At 37.9% G+C, this 23,729-nt stretch overlaps 2 protein-coding genes across 3 annotated transcripts in view; one reads left to right on the top strand and one right to left on the bottom strand.

Annotated features, from left to right (window-relative positions):
* LOC139130052 (arylsulfatase B-like) overlaps positions 1–10,411 on the top strand; it is a 36,632-nt gene extending 26,221 nt beyond the window's left edge. The window contains exons 12-15 of the mRNA XM_070695772.1: positions 5,182–5,299; positions 6,676–6,719; positions 7,039–7,131; positions 9,235–10,411. Coding sequence (XP_070551873.1) covers positions 5,182–5,299; positions 6,676–6,719; positions 7,039–7,131; positions 9,235–9,407 — 428 coding nt within the window. The 3' untranslated portion in view covers positions 9,408–10,411. The remainder of the gene's footprint in view (positions 1–5,181; positions 5,300–6,675; positions 6,720–7,038; positions 7,132–9,234) is intronic.
* Positions 10,412–15,640: 5,229 nt separating this feature from the next.
* Positions 15,641–23,729, bottom strand: part of LOC139129949 (muscle M-line assembly protein unc-89-like) — a 32,966-nt gene continuing 24,877 nt past the window's right edge. For both annotated transcript variants that reach the window (XM_070695654.1, XM_070695662.1), the window contains 3 exons: positions 20,628–20,650; positions 19,830–19,962; positions 15,641–18,270 (listed from right to left, as the gene is read on the bottom strand). In XM_070695654.1, coding sequence (XP_070551755.1) covers positions 17,566–18,270; positions 19,830–19,962; positions 20,628–20,650 — 861 coding nt within the window. In that variant the 3' untranslated portion in view covers positions 15,641–17,565. The remainder of the gene's footprint in view (positions 18,271–19,829; positions 19,963–20,627; positions 20,651–23,729) is intronic.

Here is a 23,729-nt window from a genome sequence, read left to right as displayed (position 1 = left end):
TCAGGCATATCTCAACCGATTTTATTCAAACTTGGTACAAGGACATTGACCTATGTCATACACATGCACATTGATTTGTTTTGTAATACGATCCAATATGGCTGCCGTGTGGCCATTTTATTGCGTTTTTTCATGTCCAGAACCATAACTCAGACATGTATCAAGCGATTTTATTCAAAGTTGGTAAAAGGAGATTGACCAATGTCATACATATGCACGTTAATTTGTTTTGTGATACGATTGGTCATACATATGCACGTTAATTTGTTTTGTGATACGATTCAATATAGCTGCTGTGCGGCCATTTTGTTATGATTTTTTCATGTCCTGAACTCAGACATGTATCAAGCGAATTTATTCAAAAGTATTTTTATCACAGTATTTTTATCACAGACCTAATGAAGAGGACTCTATCCTCTCTGAGGACCTGTAATCAAAGTACCCATTAACAAGTGGGGACTGTGTCATCAACGATGACTTGTTTTACCTATGTCGCGCGCCGGGGGGGGGGGGGGGGGTCACCCTGTTTCGAAATTTGGAATAGGGGGGGTCACCCTGTTTTCAAAATTTGGAATAGGGGGGTCAGCCACTTTTTGACGTCAGCCAAAAATAATCCACCGCCCCCCCCCCCCAGGCCGAGAAACTGACCAGTCCCTTACAAAGGTCATTGATATTGACTCTATCTTTTTTATGTACTTTTCTTCATTTTTGTGCTCTTTGTGTAAGACTTCTTGTTGTACGCTTCATATGCGCTATGTTTGAACATGAAATTGAATTTAATAATTGACAATGTGAAAATTGCATGTTGTACCGTCGATCCCAGTGACTTTGATTGTTTTCATTTAGTAATGTTTTGAAGGCCTGTGCTTAGCTTAGGAAATAAAATAAAAAATTCAGCTTCTGTCCCTTTTACAGTTAAACCGTATATGTAAGTGTGAATTATTCACACTTACTCCTCGATATTACATTTAAAGTAAAAAGTTATCATGAGACGTAACAATTACGACAAAGCGTTTACGGCTGTGTGTGAATTTATTGATAACAAGGCAGTATTGCTGAAGGCAATGAGTACTTGGGCCGTGATAGAGTAATGTTGTGAACAATACATACTACTATTCAAATATGGTCTTGAATTTCCTCCTGTCAATTAGGCATTTAATTAACTGGTTATTAAACGAAGCAATGGCATGACAACGGCAAAATATGTCTAGCAACTTTTGTGGAGTTTGAGGCAGGGGTTCTTTATTTATAGTGGAAATTGCTTAAACTCCTTAAATATTCAAATTACAGCAAATTTCTTTGTTCTCGATGGTAGATGTCTAATATTTAGATGGGCATATTTAGATTTCTACCCTATAGTTATCCCTGTATACCAAAAATCGGACATCCAGCTCTATTGGCTTGCTCAGAATTAGATATAAGCATTATTAATGAGGTACAGTATGTGGTGTCATAAGGTGTCCCATCATACCAAATATGAAGGGTGTAGCACTTGTGGTTACTGAGTTGTGGACAAATATATATATTTGAGGTCAAAGGTCATTGAGGTCACGTGACATTTTGTCAAAATAATTGTATTGCTAAGTTATTTCTATATACCAAAAATCAGACCTCTAGCTCTATTGGCTCGCTCAAAATTAGATATGCGCATAATTAATGGCGTACAATATGTGGCGTCATAAGGTGTCCATCATACCAAATATGAAAGGTTTAGCACTTGTGGTTACTGAGTTATGGACAATAATGTATATTTGAGGTCAAAGGCCACCAAGGTCACATGATATTTTGAAATGTCTGAGATATCTGCGTGAACGGAGGGACTCACTGATGGACTCACGGACGGATATGACCCAATCTATAAGCCCCCTTGACTTTATCCGTGGGGACAAAAAACTGTGTCACTGCATCCTTTAGGCAATATGAATACGATGAGAAACTAAATTTTTATTTTTCTTGGCCTTATACATGGGAGTCTATGGAGAACTGCCTTATACATGGGAGTCTATGGAGGTGTAAACTAAAAAGTCCTCTAACACGGCCAAATTCGATCGCATCGTGAAACAAATCGACGTGCATCTGTATGGGGTTGGGTACTATTCTTGTGCAAAGTTTGAAAGAAATTGACCAGGGCATGTTTGAGATATCTGCGTGAACGGACGGACGGACGGACGGACTGACATGACCAAATCTATAACTCCCCAGGACTTCGTCCGTGGGCACTAAAAACAACGCAACAGTTATTACAGCTACACCGGCGGTAGGTTCATATCCAGAGCCCCGTACGGTCTGCCGCCGTGGCTTGAAAACAATCTCATAAACCTGGGCAACTGTGTATGGGCAGATGGGTGCTTGACTTCCCGGAGAAGGCGAGCTGTCACGTTCAAGCTCAGGATTATTTGTCGATCAAATTTCAGTAAATTTACCTTACCTAGATGAAATTTTGTCTATAGGCTGAAATTTCGCCGAAGTTTGACAAAATTGCATCGATTTTTCAGGTTCATATCCGACATTTTTGAGTTTTGAGTGCAGACAGAAATAAGTTTTGAGGCAACATGGCTGCGACCCCATGTTGACCCCTAGCCCTGCGTACGATGCTATGTGCTACAGCTAACACACAGCATCGTACGCAGGGCTAGCGAGAGAGTTGCCGACATCGACGGTTATTTACGAGAAGTGAATAAAAGACTGGCATTTTTGGAAGCGATCGAGTAGCTGAGGTAGGCTGGGATACGACTTGGCCCAAGAACGCTGAATTTCGGCAGTAATTTGGCTTTTTACGTCAAGTCCCAAAATGGATTTGAAGTCACCGACCCTACGTACGGGTCTTTGCAGGGCTGTGGTGAGCGGGGCGATTAGCTGTAGCGGAACACACAGCATCGTACGCAGGGCTAGTTGACCCCAAGTGAAAATGTGTTCGCGATCAAATCTTCCTATATTTTTTCAGAATTTTCGACAAAATCATTGCTTCTTAAATCTTTTGTAAAATATAAAATACTAAAATAAAAATGCGATGTGCCATGTCTCCAGATTTCTAAAATATCGTTCGTTGACCGTTCGACGGAATACTCATTTCGCAAACTTGTGACGCAGTTGAAATTCAATACTGACCGCCAAATAATCTTAATGAGACGAGATCATTCTAGACATCCTCCAAATTATCCAACCATTCGCGTTAGAGTTCAGCTCGCTTAGAGTATCATAACATTCTTCGGCCTTCGTTTAGATCGACCCTAATCTCTCCCATTTAGGAAATAAATACACAGGCTACCTTGACAAAACTTCGTGCACCATCCAGGACCAAACGCACTATAAAATCTGTCTTGACGTCATCATCTCCTTACATGGTAATCGGCATACCGTATTTTTAGCAAAGGAGACACAGAATACGTCGGAGTATTCAGTTTCAAAACGTATTACATTGTGTGATGTTGTCAAAAAAAGGTAATGTTACTGCAGTGGTATAAATTACAAAACACAAAAGTTCAAATCAGTTTATTTTGGACTGGCTTTACCCAACACTTCATATTGTTTCTTATGCCAGATTTGACCACGTGCTTACTGGCGACCCCTTTACATGCAAATTTTGTGTCAAATGGTGTGTTCTCCTGGAAAAACAAACGTACGATTTCTATATGAAGGAGGCGAAATTTGCCCTCTAAACTCGAACCACGCCTTTATGGGGTGTACCTAGCTATTTTGAACGAGCTCCTCGAATCTGCAGCTCTATTTCGAAATGATGGTCTGGTTTTTCTCAGCTCAAGGATCAGTGTTTTCCATCGCTGTGGGCATTACTATTCTCAACTGGGGGTGTAGTTTCCAGTCGTAATGTTTTTCATTGTGTCCGGGATATAAAACCTTTCCTTTTCACACTTTTACTGTGATTAACACTAGTCCACATCTTGTCAGCGATTAAACATGTTTCAAGTTTAAATGTTAAATTCTGGTCTCGAGCCCTCTTGTTCGACCAAACTGAAATTACCCCTCCCACTTTGGCTCGTCCAGTGGGTGTAGCAAGGGTCGTGCCATCGCCTAGGAAACGGAGGGTGCATTAATTGTTGCATTTCGATGCACATTTTGATTATATTCAGAAGATTTTGTGGCAAAACCTCAGATAGAGAAGCATTAATATTCACATCTCACTTATTCAAGACTGGCTGAGAGCAGCACTTCCATTCAGTTAACATCATTACGCCATTTATTATGCCAAGAAAGATGAAGCCAAGACATTTTGCCCTCCCTGGTCTCAGCCAGAAATGGTTATACCTTACAGAGTTTTTTCCCACGGAATGAAAACAAATGTACTTGGGCTGAGGCCCAAGTACAATAATCCAACATCAATGTGGATATGACTTCTCACTGACTGACGGTATGTACATCAACGTCATTACTATATACTATGAACACATTAGAGACAACCTTCAATCATTCAGGTTTACTTCCTGCAACAAAAAATAACGATGTGAAAGAGACGTGCCTGGCCGAATGTAGTAGAGTACTTGACCAAAGCTAAACCGAAGACGAGCATCGTTTTATCATAAACCCTAGAACGAGGGATTGCAGCATACCCTTGAAGCAACGTATCCTGGTATCCCTTAATCCTGATCCTTCATACACACGATAAGCTACCAAAAATATGCATTGGTCCAGTTTTTCCAATTTGTGGTAGTTTAACGCATTTCCCTGTAAATTTCAATTCAAAATATCCTAAAACCTCACTAGTGTCGAGCCCTTATTTTGTAATCTCTCATCTGTATACAGGCTATAGAGGCCTCCATCCTAACAAGAGAATATCAAACAGGTCACTTTGAACACCTCATGTATTTTGGGTTTCTCCCATTTGCGTTTTGCTGAGTCTTTAAAATTAAAGTTTCATTTAAAAAAAGGAAAAATAGAGAAAAATAACTTTGTAAAGGTATATTTGCTTGACTTATTGGTAGGTGTACCCGTGGTCTAATATATTTTTATTCTTTACCTCTATAATCGAATTTTGACTGTGATGACTAAGCAAAAACTAAATGAGCGAAACAAAAATACACGAGCGGGTGTTTGTAGTAACCCGTTTGTCGTTTGCCGTTGCCGCTTGTCGTTTTTTTTTATTTCTCCACTTTTATTAACAGACTGGGTTAAGCTACATTATATAATCGTAATCTTATCTAATCTTATCTCTCCTTTGTTTTCAAGATCCAGATATGGACGGTCTTGACGTTTGGAATACTATATCTAAAGGTGACCCTTCACCTCGTACGGAGTTTGTTTACAATTTCGACCCCATGAAAAGAATTCCCCATCGGGCCATCAGGTAAGGGGGTTTGTAGTAAGCTAGTCAATGCCTACCAATTCAATGTACATAATGTCAACCCTTTCAGCGATAAACTTCTGTACAACAGTGTAACCCTGCCATGCTATGGTATCAGAATGCTCACCGAAAAAGATTTGAAAGATGTCACCCAGACATTTCTCACTCACCTGTTTGGGCAAGGAACAGGGTTGTATCATCTCAATATATAATGATAATTCAATATGCAATACTAAACCAATATAAAATACTAAGCCAGATTGTTACACTATAGGGTTAATAGTCCGGTGGGTAACCGTCGTGGCATTAACTGTCCAAGAACCAACCACAATTAATTTCAACCGAATTCAATCTTGACGCAACTTAAACTGTACTGAGAGTATTGGTAACATTCTGAGACCGCCAAAAATGTCTCTCCATCATCGTGACATGAAAAGACTGACAAAATATCAATTTAGAACATGACACGAATTGGGACTGGAGATAAATTACAGAGGAGTGTGAAAAAGTGACACTTCAAGAGTTTTTTTGCACGAAAAGTAGTGCCCCCCATTTCCATGTATACGTTGGAGTTACCCCCCCCCCCCTGCGTGTTACCCTCCATCAATATCACAAATATCAGTATTTACACAATTTCTGATTTTAATTTTGATGCTTCATACAGTTATTTTGAAACTTTAAAATAGTTTGTTGCATGCAGTGTTTGAATTCATACTATGGAAAAGTGATTACATCTTTCAATTATTATGTTAACTAGTTTGAGGACACATGGACTATTTCTTAATTGTTAACACAGTTTTGTTATTTGATTGTAGTTCTTGAGCAAGCGCTGTTGTTTGTCAGATAATGAAGTCAGTACAACCTAGACTACAATATTTAACAAAGACTCACTCGTTAAATGCAAAAGTATGCCTCGCCTTTGCGACGACAGAGCATGTTAGAGCAAGCCCCGGGAGGGCTACTCCTGATATTTTTATTCGGGGGTTTGCCACCAAAGTTGAAAAGATCTACCCATGTATATTCAAAAATATGGCCATTTTCAGGGACAAATTAGGGGAATTTTCGACTTTATTCTGTTGCATGTAAAGATTTCCTAAAGCATGGGATATTTGCTTAGAACAGTTGTTATCGACCCATGCTTTGGTTTTTTTCGGATGAAAAATCGACCCGTGTTTAGGGATTTTTTCATGAAAAACTGGCCCACTCGGGCGACACATACCCTACACTTTTCTATGGGAGTACCCCCTCCCAGGGAGACAAACCCATCCCACAATGGTTGTCCTTATAATGGGAGCATACAAAGGACGTGAGAAAATTATTCTTAAGTGCAAGTACTGCTATTCGCTGCTGATTACGGAATTATCTGCTTTACTTTGCAGGGTAGGCGATTACAAACTTATACATGGACACGCTGGCAGTCCAAGTAAGCATAACATAAACCATGCAATAAATTGTGAATGTTTCATGAATTCAAAATAATTACTTCAGTACAATTCACGTCACCTCATGTGAACATGAACTGCAAGACCCTGATGTCATTGGACCATGTTTGTTGTCTACCATTGGATTTACAACGGATGAAACAGAACATTGCAAAAACAAGTAAATTTCCGGCAGAATATTCTGAAAGTAAGGGTCAGTGGAAATAATCATATTCTGAGTATCCCTTTGAACTTCATCAAGAAAAGACTCATATGAAATGTGGAATAGCTGACAGAAATTACGTTTTTTTCCGGTTCAAGATGACTGGATACCTCCTCCTGAGAATGGATGTACCCGTGATTACACAAACAGACGTATTACGGGACACTATACAATGCTGTTCAACATACGTGGTGGGTAGTTCAATCATCTTTGCAATTCTTTACCGTTGCTTATTTTCCAGAAAGCTCTTTAATGTCTCAAAGTGTCCTATTCTGAAATGGCTGAAGACGTCCCTTGGGATCTTATCTTATTGTGTCTTTAGAAGCGAGTAATCTGACCTGCCCAATTAAACACTAGGTCAACAATATGCCATATATTTCTTTCAAGATCAGAACTTAACAGGAGGTGATATTTTGTGTTAATGTGCCATCAGCTGTGATACCTGACTACAAATCTACCTGACTACATAGCTGTGGTGATGACATGTACAAGAAAAACCACAAAATAGTAATATGGACTCATTCGCTTGTGGTTATGGGTACATGCCACACTGACGGAGAAAAAAAATTCTTTTATGAAACAACATATAAAGGAAATGAAAGCAACTTAACACATCAGTTCTACCTTTGGTAGTGATGAGGTATAGTGAATAGACCAATACGCTTTCATGATAACGGGAAACTTGCTTCAGATTTTCACGACATTCGTCGCCAATTTCTTGGAAGAGGCAATGTTTCTAAACAAGAAAATCGCGCGAACATAGACGGGACGTCGGAACTGCGCCTGCGCGAATTTCTTGTTTTTTGCACGATATCTAGTAGACTCTCCACAGTCGCTGTGCCTTGTTTTGTGCGCGCCGCGATGGGCCTGCATTCGAAGGCTGTGCAGCTGTGAGCACGCGCTGCCAGACACAGCGACTGTCGGTTCTTGCAAGGGTATGAATATTCATAAGGGTAGTGATGTCAAAAGAAAACCTATCTAACTGGGCGGAGGGAATATATACTAGTAGCTGATAGACTTATATACGCGGTATATTTTTATTTTTCATTTTTAATCTATTTGGCTGACGGATGTCATTTTTAATCTATAGATTGACGGATGTGTGGAGTTCTATAAAGTACCCGGATCAGGCAGAAATCCGACCGGTCGCTTGCAAGAACGTCCAGACCCTGGGATTCGCGTCGCGTCTCTGAAGGGCGCGCGCGTGTTCCAACAGGGAAGAACGCGAATCGCAGGGTCTCTGCCAGACTATATATCTAGATGCACCTCATCATCATAGCTACAACAATTAAATTGTACGATGTAGATTATGATAGACATGTTTTAACTTTCATCAATCGTCATCGTACCTTGGATACAGTGTTTTCATTGGTTGCATGGGCCCCATACGACCTTTGAGCGCAGTTCCGACGACTGTATCCCTTTAAAGTATAGAGTATATGATGACACTGAGATATAAATACTAGTTCGAATATACACCAAAAGTCATATGAGGACAACATGCCATGTGAGTAGAATATGATACAGCAAATCTACAGAGTTTTGAACGGGAATGATAAACATAGTGAAAAGTCGTCATACTTAATTTTAACACGATTGGAACTAATTTGGGAAAATTGGATGAGAGTAATTATTAGGAAAATGTAACGAAATCAAATTTTTTACAGCTGAAATGTTACAAAATGATAAAATAGTGTAAAATTTGAAATATTGTTCTCATCGGAAAAACAACGAAGACACAACGATTATTGCATACCTTTTTCATAGGATTCATTTTTATGAAAATTAGTTCATTTTTGTGTAAATGTACTGAAGAAACGAGACGAAATGCTTAAAATTTCTCTAATTGACGAATTTGAGTCAGGGCACTTTTGAAATGCCCCTGACTTTTTCATGAATTTAAGGCTTCATAAACATAAAATTGAGTCAGGGCACATTTTAAAAGACCCTGACTGACTTAACTGTAAATCAATCGAAAAGCTTCATTTTGGTCGAGGAAAAATGACAAACTGACATTATTACTAGTGTTTCAGTAATGAAGAAACTACAGACAAACTCTCATATTTGCATTCAAATATGAATATTGTTCATATGTTTTGAACAATATTGCATTAGATACCATCATGCACTGATTCTTACTCATAAGATTTTAACAGCATCGTAAATTGTGTATAAAATTTTAAAGATGGTAAGCAAATATGGTGTAAAATTAGAGAAATTTCTAAAATTCTTGAGAAATTCTACCAATCCAATTATCCCAATTTAGTTCCAATCGTATTCTTTGTCTTTTGCAGACGACCCGACCGAACGCATTGATCTCAGCGCAGAAATGCCTGAAAAAGTGGATGAAATGATGGCCCGATTGAGAGAACTAGAAGAGGAGGCTGTTCCCGCTATTGACCTCCCGTCGATGAAAGAATCTTCACCAAAATATTTTGGAAATGTGTACTCACCAGGATGGTGTTGACGAACAGACTCGTCATGTCTTCCACTCTTTTGATAAGTTCTGCGTGTGGCTGAAACGGCGATCGATGCTCATCGTTTGGTGGTGTTGTATATGTCCCTGTTCTTATTGAGGGCACACGTACATGATCCCTCCTAAGGAATTTACTGCCCATTAAAAATATGAAAGTACACCGCAGTGACAGGAATACCATAGAACTTGACGTTCTACCGGACACTCCTTTAGTACGTGCCTCGAAAATGAAAAAAAATATCAAATTTTTACTCTCAAACTATCCTAAGTGGAAACTTTAAGCCATTTCTCAACATCAAGAAAGAAGATCCGGGCATGTTCTTCGTTCGGCAGACACTCTCCTTCAGTTTTTTGTTGCATAGACAAGGTTAATATTGAATATGCATTTTTACAGATGTATGATATTATGTCATTTGTCGCATGCATTTTTTTGACCGACAGCCGTACTACAGGCCAGTAACTGTAAATTTTTATTCCCTGTTTTTGTTTTTAGGTCAATAGCTAGTTCTTTTTCTACCCATCAAAGCATGTTGAAACATACCAGTTAGCTTGTCATCACCGCGTCTATACGTGTAAACGTATTGTTTACATGTGAATTCTAGTCCGGACCAGAATTCATTTGTCAACAATAACAATAAAGTCTGCACATGTGCAGGCTGAGTTGACAAGCTCAATACAGGCTGTGTATCTCAACATGGTTTGGGGAGTAGAAGAAAAAAACTGTTGACGACATAAAAAATCAAAATAACGTAAACAATCATCGAAAGTGACAGCTTCTAGATCTGGCCCTTTAAAGCTCTTATAGCTGCAATTTCTGATCTGATTTCCATTGTGATAATATTGTTCTATTTGTAAGAGAGAGAGTTTCTTGTTCTACTGTCAAAATCATGTCAAAATGTCCAGTGTCAAACCAGTCTACACAGCTTATATGAGTACAACCGTGAGTTTAAATTATTATTTAATTATTATTAAAGATTCTTGAAAAACGCACTACACATACGTCACAGTGCGCTGTACAGAACACATAAAAGAATAAGCGATTTTACAAAATACAAGTGTCAGGGATAAAACGCACCACACGAGCAGACCTGCGGTGAAGAAAATGTACCACAAAGCATAAACAAATCACTGATAATACTGATTAAAAAGATAGGTTTTCAAACCGCGTTTAAAGACTCAACATTTCTTGCAATATGAATATCTACAGGCAACATATTCCACAACGATGGCGCGCACACTGAAAAGGCTCTCTGGCCGTATGCTTTACTGAATTTTCCGCGAGATGGAATCAGACGTAACTTGTCTGCAGAACGGAGATCTCTGGTAGGAACATACTGCTCTATTAGTTATGTCAAATACACTGGTGCAAAGCCACCGATCAATTTAAAAGTAATTAACATAATCTTGAACTTAATACGTGCTTCAACAGGCAACCAATGTAAATCAACTAGTACAGGTGTAATATGATCAACTTTGCGAGAACGGCTGACTAAACGTGCTGCGGCATTTTTAAGAGATTGCAAACGGTGAAGCTGATCTTTGTTATTCTATACAAGAGACTATTACAATAATCTAACTGAGATGTTATAAATGCGTGGATCAATGTCTCGGTAGTGTCCTGATCGAGAAGGTTACGGATCTTGCCAATTCTATATAATGAGTAGTAGCCATTTCTACAAACGTGGTTTATATGATCAGACATAGCACCATTCCTATTTAAAATCGTGCCGAGATTACGTACAGAGTTTGAAGGGATGACATAGGCTAGATAGTCCCGTCGTATCAGATTTAAAGCGTGACGAGAAATGGACAACTCAGTTTTGTCATCGTTCAGAATGAGTAAATTTGACTTCATCCAGCTACGTACATCGTCGATACATTCCTGAAGAGAGGCGAGTACGTCATCCGGTTGCCTACAAATAACATAGACTTGGGTGTCGTCTGCGTACATCATACAATCGAGACCATGGCCTTCGATGATATCCTCCAAGGGTGATGTATATAGTGTGAAAAGGATTGGCCCGAGTACCGATCCCTGTGGCACACCATACTTCATTGTCGAACTGGACGATGTTACATTGCCGACTTTGACACACTGATTGCGATCTAACAGATATGATCGGAACCAGGACAGAACGGTGCCAGTTATGCCAAATCTTGATTGCAGTCTGTGTAATAGAATGTCATGATCGATCGTATCGAACGCAGCCGACAAATCCAACATGATAAGAATGACGTCTATTTTATCGTTAGGGCACGCATGATGTCATTATGGACCCGCAATAGAGCTGTTTCTTTCAAGAACTTTTGAAAGAAATGTAAGATGTGACACCGGTCTGTAGCTCTTCAGCATGTTTTGTCTAGGTCCGGTTTTTCAGGAGTGGCCGAATAATGGCGGATTTGAAGTGAGTTGGGAAAATGCCTGTCCGGAGCGAGCAATTAAAAAAGTCAACTAAGAAAGGTGTGAGGGTGTTGACAGATTTCTTGATAATGTCCGATGGTAAGACATCAAGGTCACAAGACTTCATGGAAGATCGTTTTATGACTGTTTGTACCTGATCGGCTGTAACCGGGTGGAAGTCAGTGAATACATGGGGTGGTAGGGTATCATGGTAGTCGACCTGTTTAACTAAAAGTCTGTTTCGGAGCTTCGCTACCTTGGATTCGAAGTAGGTGAGAAATTCGGATGGCAAGTCCGTGAGAGGTAGTTGTGTTTGGCAATGCATTGGTGTTACTTGCATTCGCGTTGGAAAGTTCGCCAAAATAGTTTTCTAGTGTCCGCCTCTTGGATACGACGTCGATGGTACCTAGATTTCACGTCATCACAGCGACGAAAGTATTCAGATCGCACGGAGATGAAAAGTTGTCGATCTATCTCAAGCTGTGTATTTCGCCATTTCATTTCTAGACGTCGTAGATTTTTCCTGTTGCAGTAGGAGTTCTTCGGTGTACCAAGGTGCACGGACTAATATTGATTATAACTTTGGTAGTAACAGGAACAACATCATCTAACACGTCCGTAGCAGTCGCGTGGAAAAATTTTGACAATATTTCAGGATTGGAGTCGCACGGGTAATCAGAGAGTTTGGCTGCCAGCTTGACTTGAAAATCATTGATATTCATCTTCCGATAGTTCCGGCGAGAAGCAGTAACTTTGGAGTTCGGTGGACGCTGTACTTTCATGCTGAAATGGACAAGGCTGTGATCGGAGATGAGAGAATTGTCGATTCTGATAGAATGTAAAAACTGGTCAGCTGATCTTGTGATAAGTAAGTCGAGAGTGTGTCCTTTGATGTGTGTTGAACCATGCACATGCTGCTGCAATCCCATCGACTGAGTAGATTGAAGATTGAAGAGTTTCATAGAGTCGGCGAAGTGATGTCCTCAAAGTGAAAGTTAAAATCGCCGGCGATAACAAGATGACCTGGTAGAGTTACGGCGCTTTCAAGCAGAGTTGAAAATCGGAGATAAATTGATTTCTAGTTGCGGTATTCTTCGATGATTTTGGTGGACGATAGATAGTAATAATGTTCAGGAGTTGACTGGATGAACGGAGAGTTATGATTAATGATTCAAATGACTGGTAAACGCAGGACTGCTTTTCAACAACTTGAAGATTAGCTCTTGTTACGACGTTTAAAAGGAGGCGGTCGTCGGAACTGCGCGTGTGCGACTTTCTGATTTAGAAACAATTTATTTCATGCATGATATCTAGATGCATCAAGTTAAATTTGACGATATCCAGTGTTAACAAACATGTTTAACTTTCATCAATCGCCAACGTACCTTAGATAAAGTGTTTACATCGGTCGTAGGGGTCCCTGGCAACCATTGAGCAGAGTTCCGACGACCGCCTTCCTTTAAACAGACCAAATTTCACCATCCAATTATCCCAAATTAATTCCAATCGTGTCCCTTATAAACCCAAGCTTTGGCAAAATCAAATCCTCATAAACGAGAAATAAATGTGATGGTATTCACGGGTGACGCTTGACAGACTGCATATTTACCCCAATATGTATATTTTGTGTATTTCACTTGTCCACGTTTGAGCATTTTGTTGTCAAGACAAATCAGAGCTCAATAGCTATATGTTTTTGCCTTTTTTCGATTTCAAAAGGCATTTGTTTTCATAGCATGCCAACTCCAACAAATATTGTTTGCTGCCCGGGGGTTGCTGTTGATAGGCTCACCATGAAGCATTCGCTGTTACAGACACTCGGAATATTCCTCATAGCCAAATACGATATTGTACAGTAGTGATCAATGTACTCTCCTATCTTTCAAAATTGTGAAAACGACCATGGATTGCAGGCTGTGGTGTCAGCTGCATCGTTTTGTTTAGGATTAATTTTGATTTATTACATTACAAATGTTTTATATGTACAAGAATAAAACAAGAATCGCACAATTTTCAACTACATGTACCTCTCTAAATGTTTGTATATATGTTAGTATATTCTGCAACCTTTCTGTACACTGAATTGGTTTAAACAATTACCGCTTCCTTTTAATAGTTCTCATTTTTTATCTTATTCTATTCCTATACTATTTTCTATATTTGTTCTTTTTCTATTTTGGTACTTTTTATGATGTAGTCTATATTACTATGCATGAAAATCCATTTATGGATATGCATTGATTTTGAGAAATAAAGCAAAGGAAATAACATTATGACATTAATCATTTAATGGCGATATTGATTAGCTCCGCATCCTGTATCAATAAGGCAAAAAGCAGAGAGTGAATTGTGTCGGTAAATTTCCATTGGATATTGTAATGATTAAAATAAATTCAAGTCTGACTCTGAAGGGTTTTTATTACATATTAATAATATTTTTAAAAAGTCACCACAGAAGGAATCTTCGTGTATGATTAAATTTGAAAAAGAAAATGTTTGAAGAACAGAAAAAATCTTCGGAATATAGGTTTGTGGTGATATTAGTTTATCCAGTACAGCTTGTTCCTGTAACCAGCCGCCTTCCTCAAGAGCTGGTCGTGTAGATACGATGCCACTGAACACCAGCTAGTAATAGGTTGTTCATCGCAATCTGATGATGACCAACTATTAGTTTCATGTTTCTATTGCTTGCAATAGCTCTGATCGCAAAAGACGTCATTTCTTTCACTAATATGCAAAAATAAATATTTGTCCGAATTTTCCGCAAGAACGACAAAAGTATCACCTGCTAGTGTTACAAGGGATACTGAAGGTCACACTAATCCATGGCTCAGACTAGCTACAAGCTGCAGCAACATCCGCATGCAAAAATAAAATTTGTCCGATGTCGCGCGCAGCTATACTGGTATTTAGTAACAAACTTGAAATCGCAATCAGAGCTATAAGACTTGATTTTTGAAGGAACTGGAAACTATGCAACAATCTTCCTTAAAACGTATTTCTCTTTTCAGTCTTGACTATGCAACTATCCTAACATGTAATTATGCATCCAGGTTGAAAAGACTTCACTTACAGAATTATTTTTAAATGGCTTTGTATGTCTTGAGTTGCAATGGAATACACCTTGGGGACAGATATTCGAGCTATCAAATTTTTACGATGCTTCTCTGATCTACCACTCATGGGAGCTTATTTTAAGGTAGAACGCGCCTCAGGGACAGATATTCAGACTCTCAAATTTCTACAACTCTTTTCTCATCTACCACTTGTGGTGGCTTATTTTAAAGCTCTTGGAGAAAGACAAACTTTCACTGGCTTAGTTTTTAAAAACAAAATTTATTTTTCTCCCATAGAGTTAACGCAGGAATGGCGGCCATTTTGAATTTCAAATATTGCAAAAAGTTGGGTAATTTGTTTCGCTAGTTCCAAACTTTGCATGGTGACCCCCTGATTTTTACTGTTGATTTAGTAAGAGAATGGTTGAAAGTTTCATTCAAGTTTGAGCAAAAGTTTAAGTCTTTCACTTTCGAGGCGCATACTACCTTAAAGCTCTTGGAGCTCAGACAACGTCTTAGTTTTTCCACAATCATAGAGTTAGAAGAAGGATGGCTGACATTTTGAATTCCAAATATCTGTAAATGTAAGGTTACTTGTTTCACTAGTACCAAACTTTGCATTGTGACCCTGATCTTTATTCTTCATTTGGTAAGAGGACTGCTTAAAAGTTTCATTGAAGAAAGTTTGAGCAAAATTTTTAAGTCTTTCATTATCCAGGTGCATGCCACCTTTAAACAGTCAGATATGAGAAACACATTACGATTCATTTTCAGATTCACTAGCTTTTTTATTCAAAGCAAAACTGGGGAAGACTTAATGTATAAAAACTTACTTCAATTTGAAAATTATGTTGACTTAGCACTCTGTTCAGATGATGCACTGTGCCAACTGTGGCATAAAACCAAACAGCTCAATTTGAATTTACAGAGAAACACTCATTGTGTCAACTGAAGATTTGATGGTTCTGCGAAAAAAAACACTGCAATTTGTGATAAGTAACAAAACTACCGTAACCTTTCATGGAAAAGTTTGGTGTTTTGAGTTGAGATAGTGTGTGTAACCTCACATGTATTCATAAAACAAGATGGGACAGCTAGCATAGAGACATGAAAAAGTGAATTTGAAATTTGAATTTGAAAAGCGAATTTGAATTTGAAAAGTGAATTTGAATTTGAATTTGAAAAGTGGCTTTGAAATTTGTAAAAATAAAAATCTCTTTCCAGATACCAGTCTTGTTTTCAATAGTTTTAGTCATTTCAGAATTTTGAAAGAGAAATTTTGTCATTCTACATGCCATTGTAGAGAAATCACCTGTCTGTCTGGTTGGTTACAGTGAGGAGATTTCACAGATAAGTCTAAATTTGACAGTCTCTTCTGAACAGTTTGGACAGCTGCAGAAGAAAAGCATTGTTACTTGCGGAAAATTCAAACAAAGTTTTTGAAAAAATGGAAAAAGTAGAAAGTTTAGGCACATTTTGGACGTTGAAAGTAAAAACACTGAAAACACAAGACATTTGAGAAAATCAAGTTTTAACATTCTGACAGAGAAATAAAATTTTGTAGAATTTGAATACTGTTAAGTTTTAGCCACAGGCTGAAAAATTATAAATACTATACATTTTTTACAAAATTGTACATAGAGTATTTTCCCATTCTAAACCCTTGTAATTTGCATAAGAGATATGTAATGGAAGTCTGGGAAACATCTAAATGTATACATTTCGTATCTAATGTGGTAAGGATGTAACTAAAACAGTTGTTTCTTTTGGTACGTTTCTGTTGTCTGTGACAGTGACCATTTCTTCTATTCTCATTGAGTGGCTCTGTTATTGCTATCACAGTGTAAGACGGCAACAACTTATATTTTACTTACACAACGGAGCATGTTCAGCATGTAAAATTTGCGTAGGTTTTGAGAGGTCTAGAAGACTGATGTGATTGACAGTCATGTTTCTCAGACAGCAGCAAAGAGATGGTGTCTTCTAGCACAGGGCATGTCATTCCATGTATTTTGACAGGGTATCCTGCCCCTGGTAGCACCCACAATGAATTGTCAACATATCAGAATGTGACTTCAAAGAATGGATTGATCATTACACATGCTAATTAGATGCAAAATGATGTCATATAACACATCTTCTTCAACATTAACCTCAAAAAGCAATACTGTTAGTAATTGAACTAACAGATGAATTTGAATTTACTGACTTTGCTGTAATTTCTAAATTGCTGTTTTCACTTTATCCCTATTGGTCCTTCCATGGCAAGGCCTTGAATCTACTCCATCTTAAATATTGACGTGTAGTTTAGACTTTCCTTGGTGAGTTACTTTCCAAATTACTTAATTTTGGTTACAGAGGCTCGATTTCCATATCAAATATTCCATTCACATTAAAACATAAATTATCATTTTAATTTCAAATTCAAATCTGTAAAGTATTACATATTTACATATATTTTCTTAAATTACATAAACTTTTTGCCATTTACGTCATAAATTGCATTATCAGTATCAAAAATAGCACTCTGAAAGTGATTGAAAGGGTTGTTGATATGACCAATATCTTCTGGAAATGAATTTAAAAATCTAATCTAGATCTCCATAAATAGTAATAATGTAGATTTCCATAAATAGTAACATTGATATTTGGAAAGTTGAAAACACTAAACATTTAAAGGACACTTGTGTTGTTATACATCTGTATCTGGTGCTCCCTTCCTTTGCAGTCTGACTAACTCTTCTCTAATCACCCTGATGAGTGGTTGTGGATTCTCTCCTGTCTTGACGGAGCGTGCAATGTCCATCTCATCATAGTCTTCCCCTTTAGGTTTCCCTACTGTCCTCTCCAACTTTGAGCTTGACAGCATGTCCAGTTCAACATGCTCTCGTGGTGTTTTTGTTTCAAACATTTCTTCCCTCGGTGTTGATGCGTTAAATGACCAGTTGAGTTTAGGTGGTTTGCTTGTCTCCTGAGTTGTCTTATCTGGTTTCTCCTCATCACTTTCCACTGTGTCCATCAGTGCAGGTTGTGCCCACTGTGTTCCCATCTCAAGGCTCTCAGTCATGTCATTGCCAGACAGCTCCCCTTGGTTTCTGTCCAGGGAAGTGTCCTGACTTCTGTCATCTGGTTTGCTCCGAGGTTTTCTGATCGTTGTGGCAAGCAGCTGGCTAATTGTTAGTGGTCTTGTTGTTGAACTGTTTGGTAGCTGTTTCTTATCTGCTGGAGTTTTGTCATCGGTGGAAGCATCTGATCTATTAGCTGTTGTTCCTTCCTTCACCTTGTCTTTGCTAGGCTCACGAGGAGTTTCTGAAATCTGTAAGGTCAGCTCAGCACCAGTGTGAGGTGACGTCAAAGTGAGTGGTTTGGGTTCGTTCTTGTTTCTTGGACTGGATGACTGGGAAAAGATAAGAAAATGAACAATTTTTTAAAAAGAAATTTGCTAGATGATGTAACTGCAATGGGTGGCGAAAACCTCTCTTATATTTGAATGTTAAGCACACTTTTGAGGGAAGGATAAAATCAAGTATTCAGGAGAGGACAGAGGGGAACTTTTGTTATGGGAAGAAGGCACTGGGGAGTTATTGTGGTTGATAGAGGGGCAGTGGGGAGTTTTGTAAGTGGGGAGGGGAGGGGAGAGGGGAAATTGTGAGTGGGAGGGGAAGCTTTTCAATCCATTACGGAAGGGTAGTTGTGAACAGCTTTTAGTATCCCCTTTAAAATTTTCCTTTGCTCAGAATTCTTATAAATGCTACATTTACATTTAAAAACAATGAAAGCACCTTTGCATATAATGTCCTGAAGAAGTCGGGTTCAATTTGGTAAAAAAATGTTTAATTGTTACACAAGGAATACTTTCACACAGTTTCACAGATTGCGTTTGAAAATCTTGGAATTTAAAGCCTTGTGAATATCTATTTCCAAGAAACAAAAACAACTGAAAATTTGTGCATTCAGCATTCATTATATCAAAGTTACTTCGGTTGACAATTACTGTTGTATCTACACACGCTCTATAACCACTGATTCTTGAAATGTAGGATTCATGGATGACACTTGTTCATTTTGATGAAAACATCCATCCCATTTGCATCATAAAATGAATGAACAAACGAGCTAAATGCTGGCATCTTACAAAGAAAATGTGTGATTTGTAAATGAGGGATCACCACTGTAGTGTGTTGAGAGATAAGATCCAATGCCCACTCTAATGTGCACATTTATTGCGGTCACTAAATCTTGTAGTCAGTAAATTAGTGCAAAAATCAAGTTTACCAATAACATTGAGATCAAAACACTCTTCTTCCTTAAACTAAACAAACTTTGTTCTTGAATTCCAACAACAACTGAGGATGATCCAAAACAAACAGTTTTGAAAGAGCTACAGCCATATCAGATGAGTCCAATATGTTACTCACTGGGTCTGAGTCTATACGGGGCCGTATTTTGTGTAAAACCCTATTAAAATTTATACACCTTTCCCCATTAAACGCCCATTTTTAAACCATTTTAGGATTGCTTTGAGGGTTTGAAGACTCAGGGTGCCACATGAATCAAATGCCCAAATGCTTTTACCATTGTGATAAACTCATCGGTAGATCTACAGAGTTCATGTAGTTGGCACTGTGCCAGCTGCTACTTTCTGTGCAGAGACGACATTACCAAATATGTTTCTCATTTATTCAGATTTGAAGTAGAAAATTTATTTTGATACAGTTTGTTATTGATTGTATCAATTTTAGGAATGAAATGAACAGCTTTCTGGAAAAGGCACTGCAACTTCTACAATACACCATCGTTTTCATTGGATAAATCAGCAGGTCAGAGATCACATATACTTTGCGCGTAGCCCATATTGGAACTCTGTATACTGTGCAAATACAGAAAGTTATTGAATGCTAGAACTAGTCAAAAGGTTATAACTTTAAGTAACATATCGGTAACAGTGTGACTTACTGGTTCTTTTTTCGTAGTAATTTTGTCGACTTCATCGAAGGCATCATAGGTGCTCCAGACTACCCCTCCACCATTGTCTGGTACCTTTGTAACGGGGACGATGAGAATCTTTGGTCCTTCCTTCTTAGCAAAGCTGTGGTTGGATAAATAAATGAAAACATGTTACTGGGAAGAAAGGCTAGAATTGTTAATATTGGAATCGGCATGTGGAGGGATCTACTAATAGACTTGGGAGCATGTTGGACAAAAACGGACCAAAAAATCTTCAAAGCAAATAGTGTAACATTTCTTTGCAACCTTGTAGCTTTTGCAAGAAAATGTTCATGTCATAACAACTGAAAAAACAGAGTAGATTTCTGAAAAAGACTTTGAATGCTCTGCCAGCTCTCAATCAAAAATGTATGAAATACTCAACCACAGAAAAAATGGTTTCTGCTTTCTAACTTCTTCATATAAAAATCTAATGGTCCACCCCTAAAATCACCCTTTCAAAGGATCTAATGGCCAAGACAATGCAAAATATCACATCACACTGGTAGAGCTACAAATGTGCAATTCTTTGATATATAATGCTATATTTTGGGAAATGAAATATGCTGAATACTGGCTGACAAAGACCTGTCATAAACATAATGATGGGTAAATTTTACAATGCGCTGGAAATTCATGCAAATTAGATTGTCATTAGTGGTATGATGGTAGCAGTGTTCTGTGAAGGAATATTTCAACATAATCAGGTATCTTTATTATTTTCTACTAATATTGAGTTAAAAAGATGGTAAAAACTGGAAGACTTACAGGTCATTTTTTGTTCCGTATACCTGTTCAGAAAGATTGAGAAACAAACGTGAGGAGGAAAAATACAGTGAACAAACAAGCAAACAAACAAGCAAAGGAAACTACTCTGACTGCCTTTGACGTCATATTGTTCATAGGTTTGAAAAATTTCAGCTCTTCAAGGTAATTCAGGTAGTTATGGAAACTTCTTTCAATCTGCACTCTGCAAATTTTATAGATTCCGCATGACAAAGTTGAGTCAATGAAAACACATGATACTGTGCAGGAGAGAACACTGAAAGTGGAATGTACATCTTCTAAAGGATACATTAAGCAAAGTCTCTCACTGCACATTCAAACTTCAAATTTGTCAATTCACTGAGAGAGCTCCAGTATGACAGCATGTATCAGAGGCCAGACTTCTCAACTACTGCAATATTTATAATTTGGTATGTGTCACTATGAACACACTATGTATATCTCTATGCTGTTTTATGTCTGTTATCAAGTTCCTTTAACAGGGAAAATGTTGATGTCATACTGCAGACATTTGGCCAGCTTTGACCATTTATGCATTCAAAATTGCCAGTAGTAATCTGACAGAACAACAGATATCTTATGTGTTCATTTGATGTTTACAGCAACATAATATAAATATTCACATGTATCAAGGCAAGTGAAGTGGGTAACTTTATTCCAGCTTGCCATCAAAACCATTCTTAAAACATTTCACTCCCTTTAATTCCAAAGTTTCAATATACTGGTGTATATAATAGCAGCAAACAACAAAAAGGGACATGTGTATAGTTCAGCTTTGATCATTTCAATTAGGGGCCGTCGATAATAAAAGCTGACGCACAAGAAACATAATTCCTTCATTTTACTTGAAACCCCCTCCCCCCTCAAAACGAAAGTTCTTATGCAAAATTAATTTCGTATTATGATGCCGTTTCTGACAAACCCACACGAACCTCTCCGATCTGCATGCCCATGAAAAAATACTGGAAGAGCACATTAATTAATAAACTTCCACTTTACGCCATTCACTTTTTAAGACACAACATTTTAATGTATTTTACACGTGGGAAAATGTTTCATGTACATGTTTTACGTTGAAAAAGCATACAAGTTTTTATTTCACATTTATGTTTTTTCATTGTCTTTTCTGTCTCTGTATTTTGTGGTCATTCTGTTCTTAATGAACGCGAAGGTAGCACTGCGTTCTTGCTGTAAAGTTGCACTTCAAAAACAATAGATGAAAATCCTTATGCGATTTTGACGCACACAAAACGAAATGAGCTGTAACCCCCTCCTCCTAAATTACGTTTGTCATGCGTCAGCTTTTATTATCGATGGCCCTTTAGCCACGCTCCAGAAACAATAGTGTGTGAATTTGTAAAATGTGTGTGGATGTGAACAGTACATACGGTATGTAAGTGAACAGTGTGTGTGTATTTGAGCAGTATCATACATTATAGCCAAAACATGGGACTATGTGCCCCGGGGTAGGTGACAGTTTGCCTGATGTAAGGAGGGCAAACAGTCTCCTGCCTCGAGGGTACATAGTCGCTTGCTTTGGCTATAATATTTTCATTACATGCCTCTCTTACATTGTTTTCACTCCAAAAATTTTGAGTTTACATACAAATGATAATCCTATGTTATATTTCATGTTAGATAAAATCTGATGAAAAATGGAACAAAGTTCATGATCCAACGCGCATTGATATTATTCAAATCACTCATGCAGTTTATTGAATTTTTTTCGCACAATTTTTGTAAGAACGGTATTTTACCATTGCAACATTCGATACATGAGGCATGTAATAAATGTGTATATGAACACCTGCAGTGTGTGGATGTGAACAGTGTTTACGTGTGAAATGTACATGTGCATGTGAAGTGCATGTGGATGTGAACAGTATGTATGTGCCCATTAATAGTATGTGGGCATTGGGTTGGCATCAAGATCTATGTATGGTTGTGAAGAGTGCATTAATGTGAGTGAAGTATGGGTGGTGACAGTGTGTACACTGTGAGTGGGAATAGTGTGTGTCTTAATGAAACTATGTACATGTGAACTCTGTGTGTATGGGATTTAATAGTGGCTTTGACAGTGATTAGTGTATATTCATACAAACAGGACATGTGTGAATTTCAACAGTGTAAGGGGATACCAAGAGAATTTGTGAACATGTACTATGTGCGTGAAGTGTAGATGGTAACAGCGTATACATGTGAATTTTGTGAGTGGGAATAATGTGTGTCTGATTGAGACCATGTATATGTTAACACTGTGCATATGTGGACAGTTGCTGTGACAGTGATTACTGTGTGCGTTTATAAATATACAAACAGGGCTGGACATGTGCGACTTTGAACAGCCTGTGTGGATATAAACAGAGTGTGTGGACATGAACAGTGCGTGTGAATATAAAATGTACAAGCTGTATTTAAGTAATGCAAAACAGTGTGCATATGGCACAGCCAACAGATAATGCATGCACCGTAGTGAAATGTTAAATGAACAAAGAAACCAACACACATTTTGGCTGTATAGGAAACACTCTTGATACCATGGCAACAAGATTGAATGAAATGAATTATAAGGACATGAAATAATGATATGCAAAACCAAAGTGAAGTCTGTCTGCTTGATGTCAGTGTAATGCACACACTATGGAAGTGATGACTCCCATGTGGGCAAATATCAATGCACTGTGCATGGTAAGCACACAAACCCACAGAGATGAAATAGTGAAATTCAAAAGATATTTCTGCCATCGAGTGTTCTTTGTCATTATAATAGAAACTGTTTTGATTGTTTTACTACCATTACATTTAATGAGTACAAGTAAGAAAATTTTGTACTTGCTTTATAAAGTTGTCAAATCAAATATGTCATAGTACATACATTTTATACATACCATGGTCAAAACTTTCCTTCCGGTCAATTTTTTGATTCAAAAACTTTTACTGATTTTTCTGGTCAATGACAGTCATATAATAACATATTTTTATGGCATATATTATAAATTTTCCAAGACATAGGTCTTTCAGAATGTGATATGACTTAATTTATGTACAAGTTGTAATGCCCGACAGACAATATTACCAATTGAT

This window comes from Ptychodera flava, chromosome 1 (genome assembly GCF_041260155.1).
Source record: "Ptychodera flava strain L36383 chromosome 1, AS_Pfla_20210202, whole genome shotgun sequence".
Classification (NCBI taxonomy): domain Eukaryota; kingdom Metazoa; phylum Hemichordata; class Enteropneusta; family Ptychoderidae; genus Ptychodera; species Ptychodera flava.
Note: the sequence above shows the minus strand (reverse complement) of the source record. Positions and strands in the feature narration are given on the sequence as shown.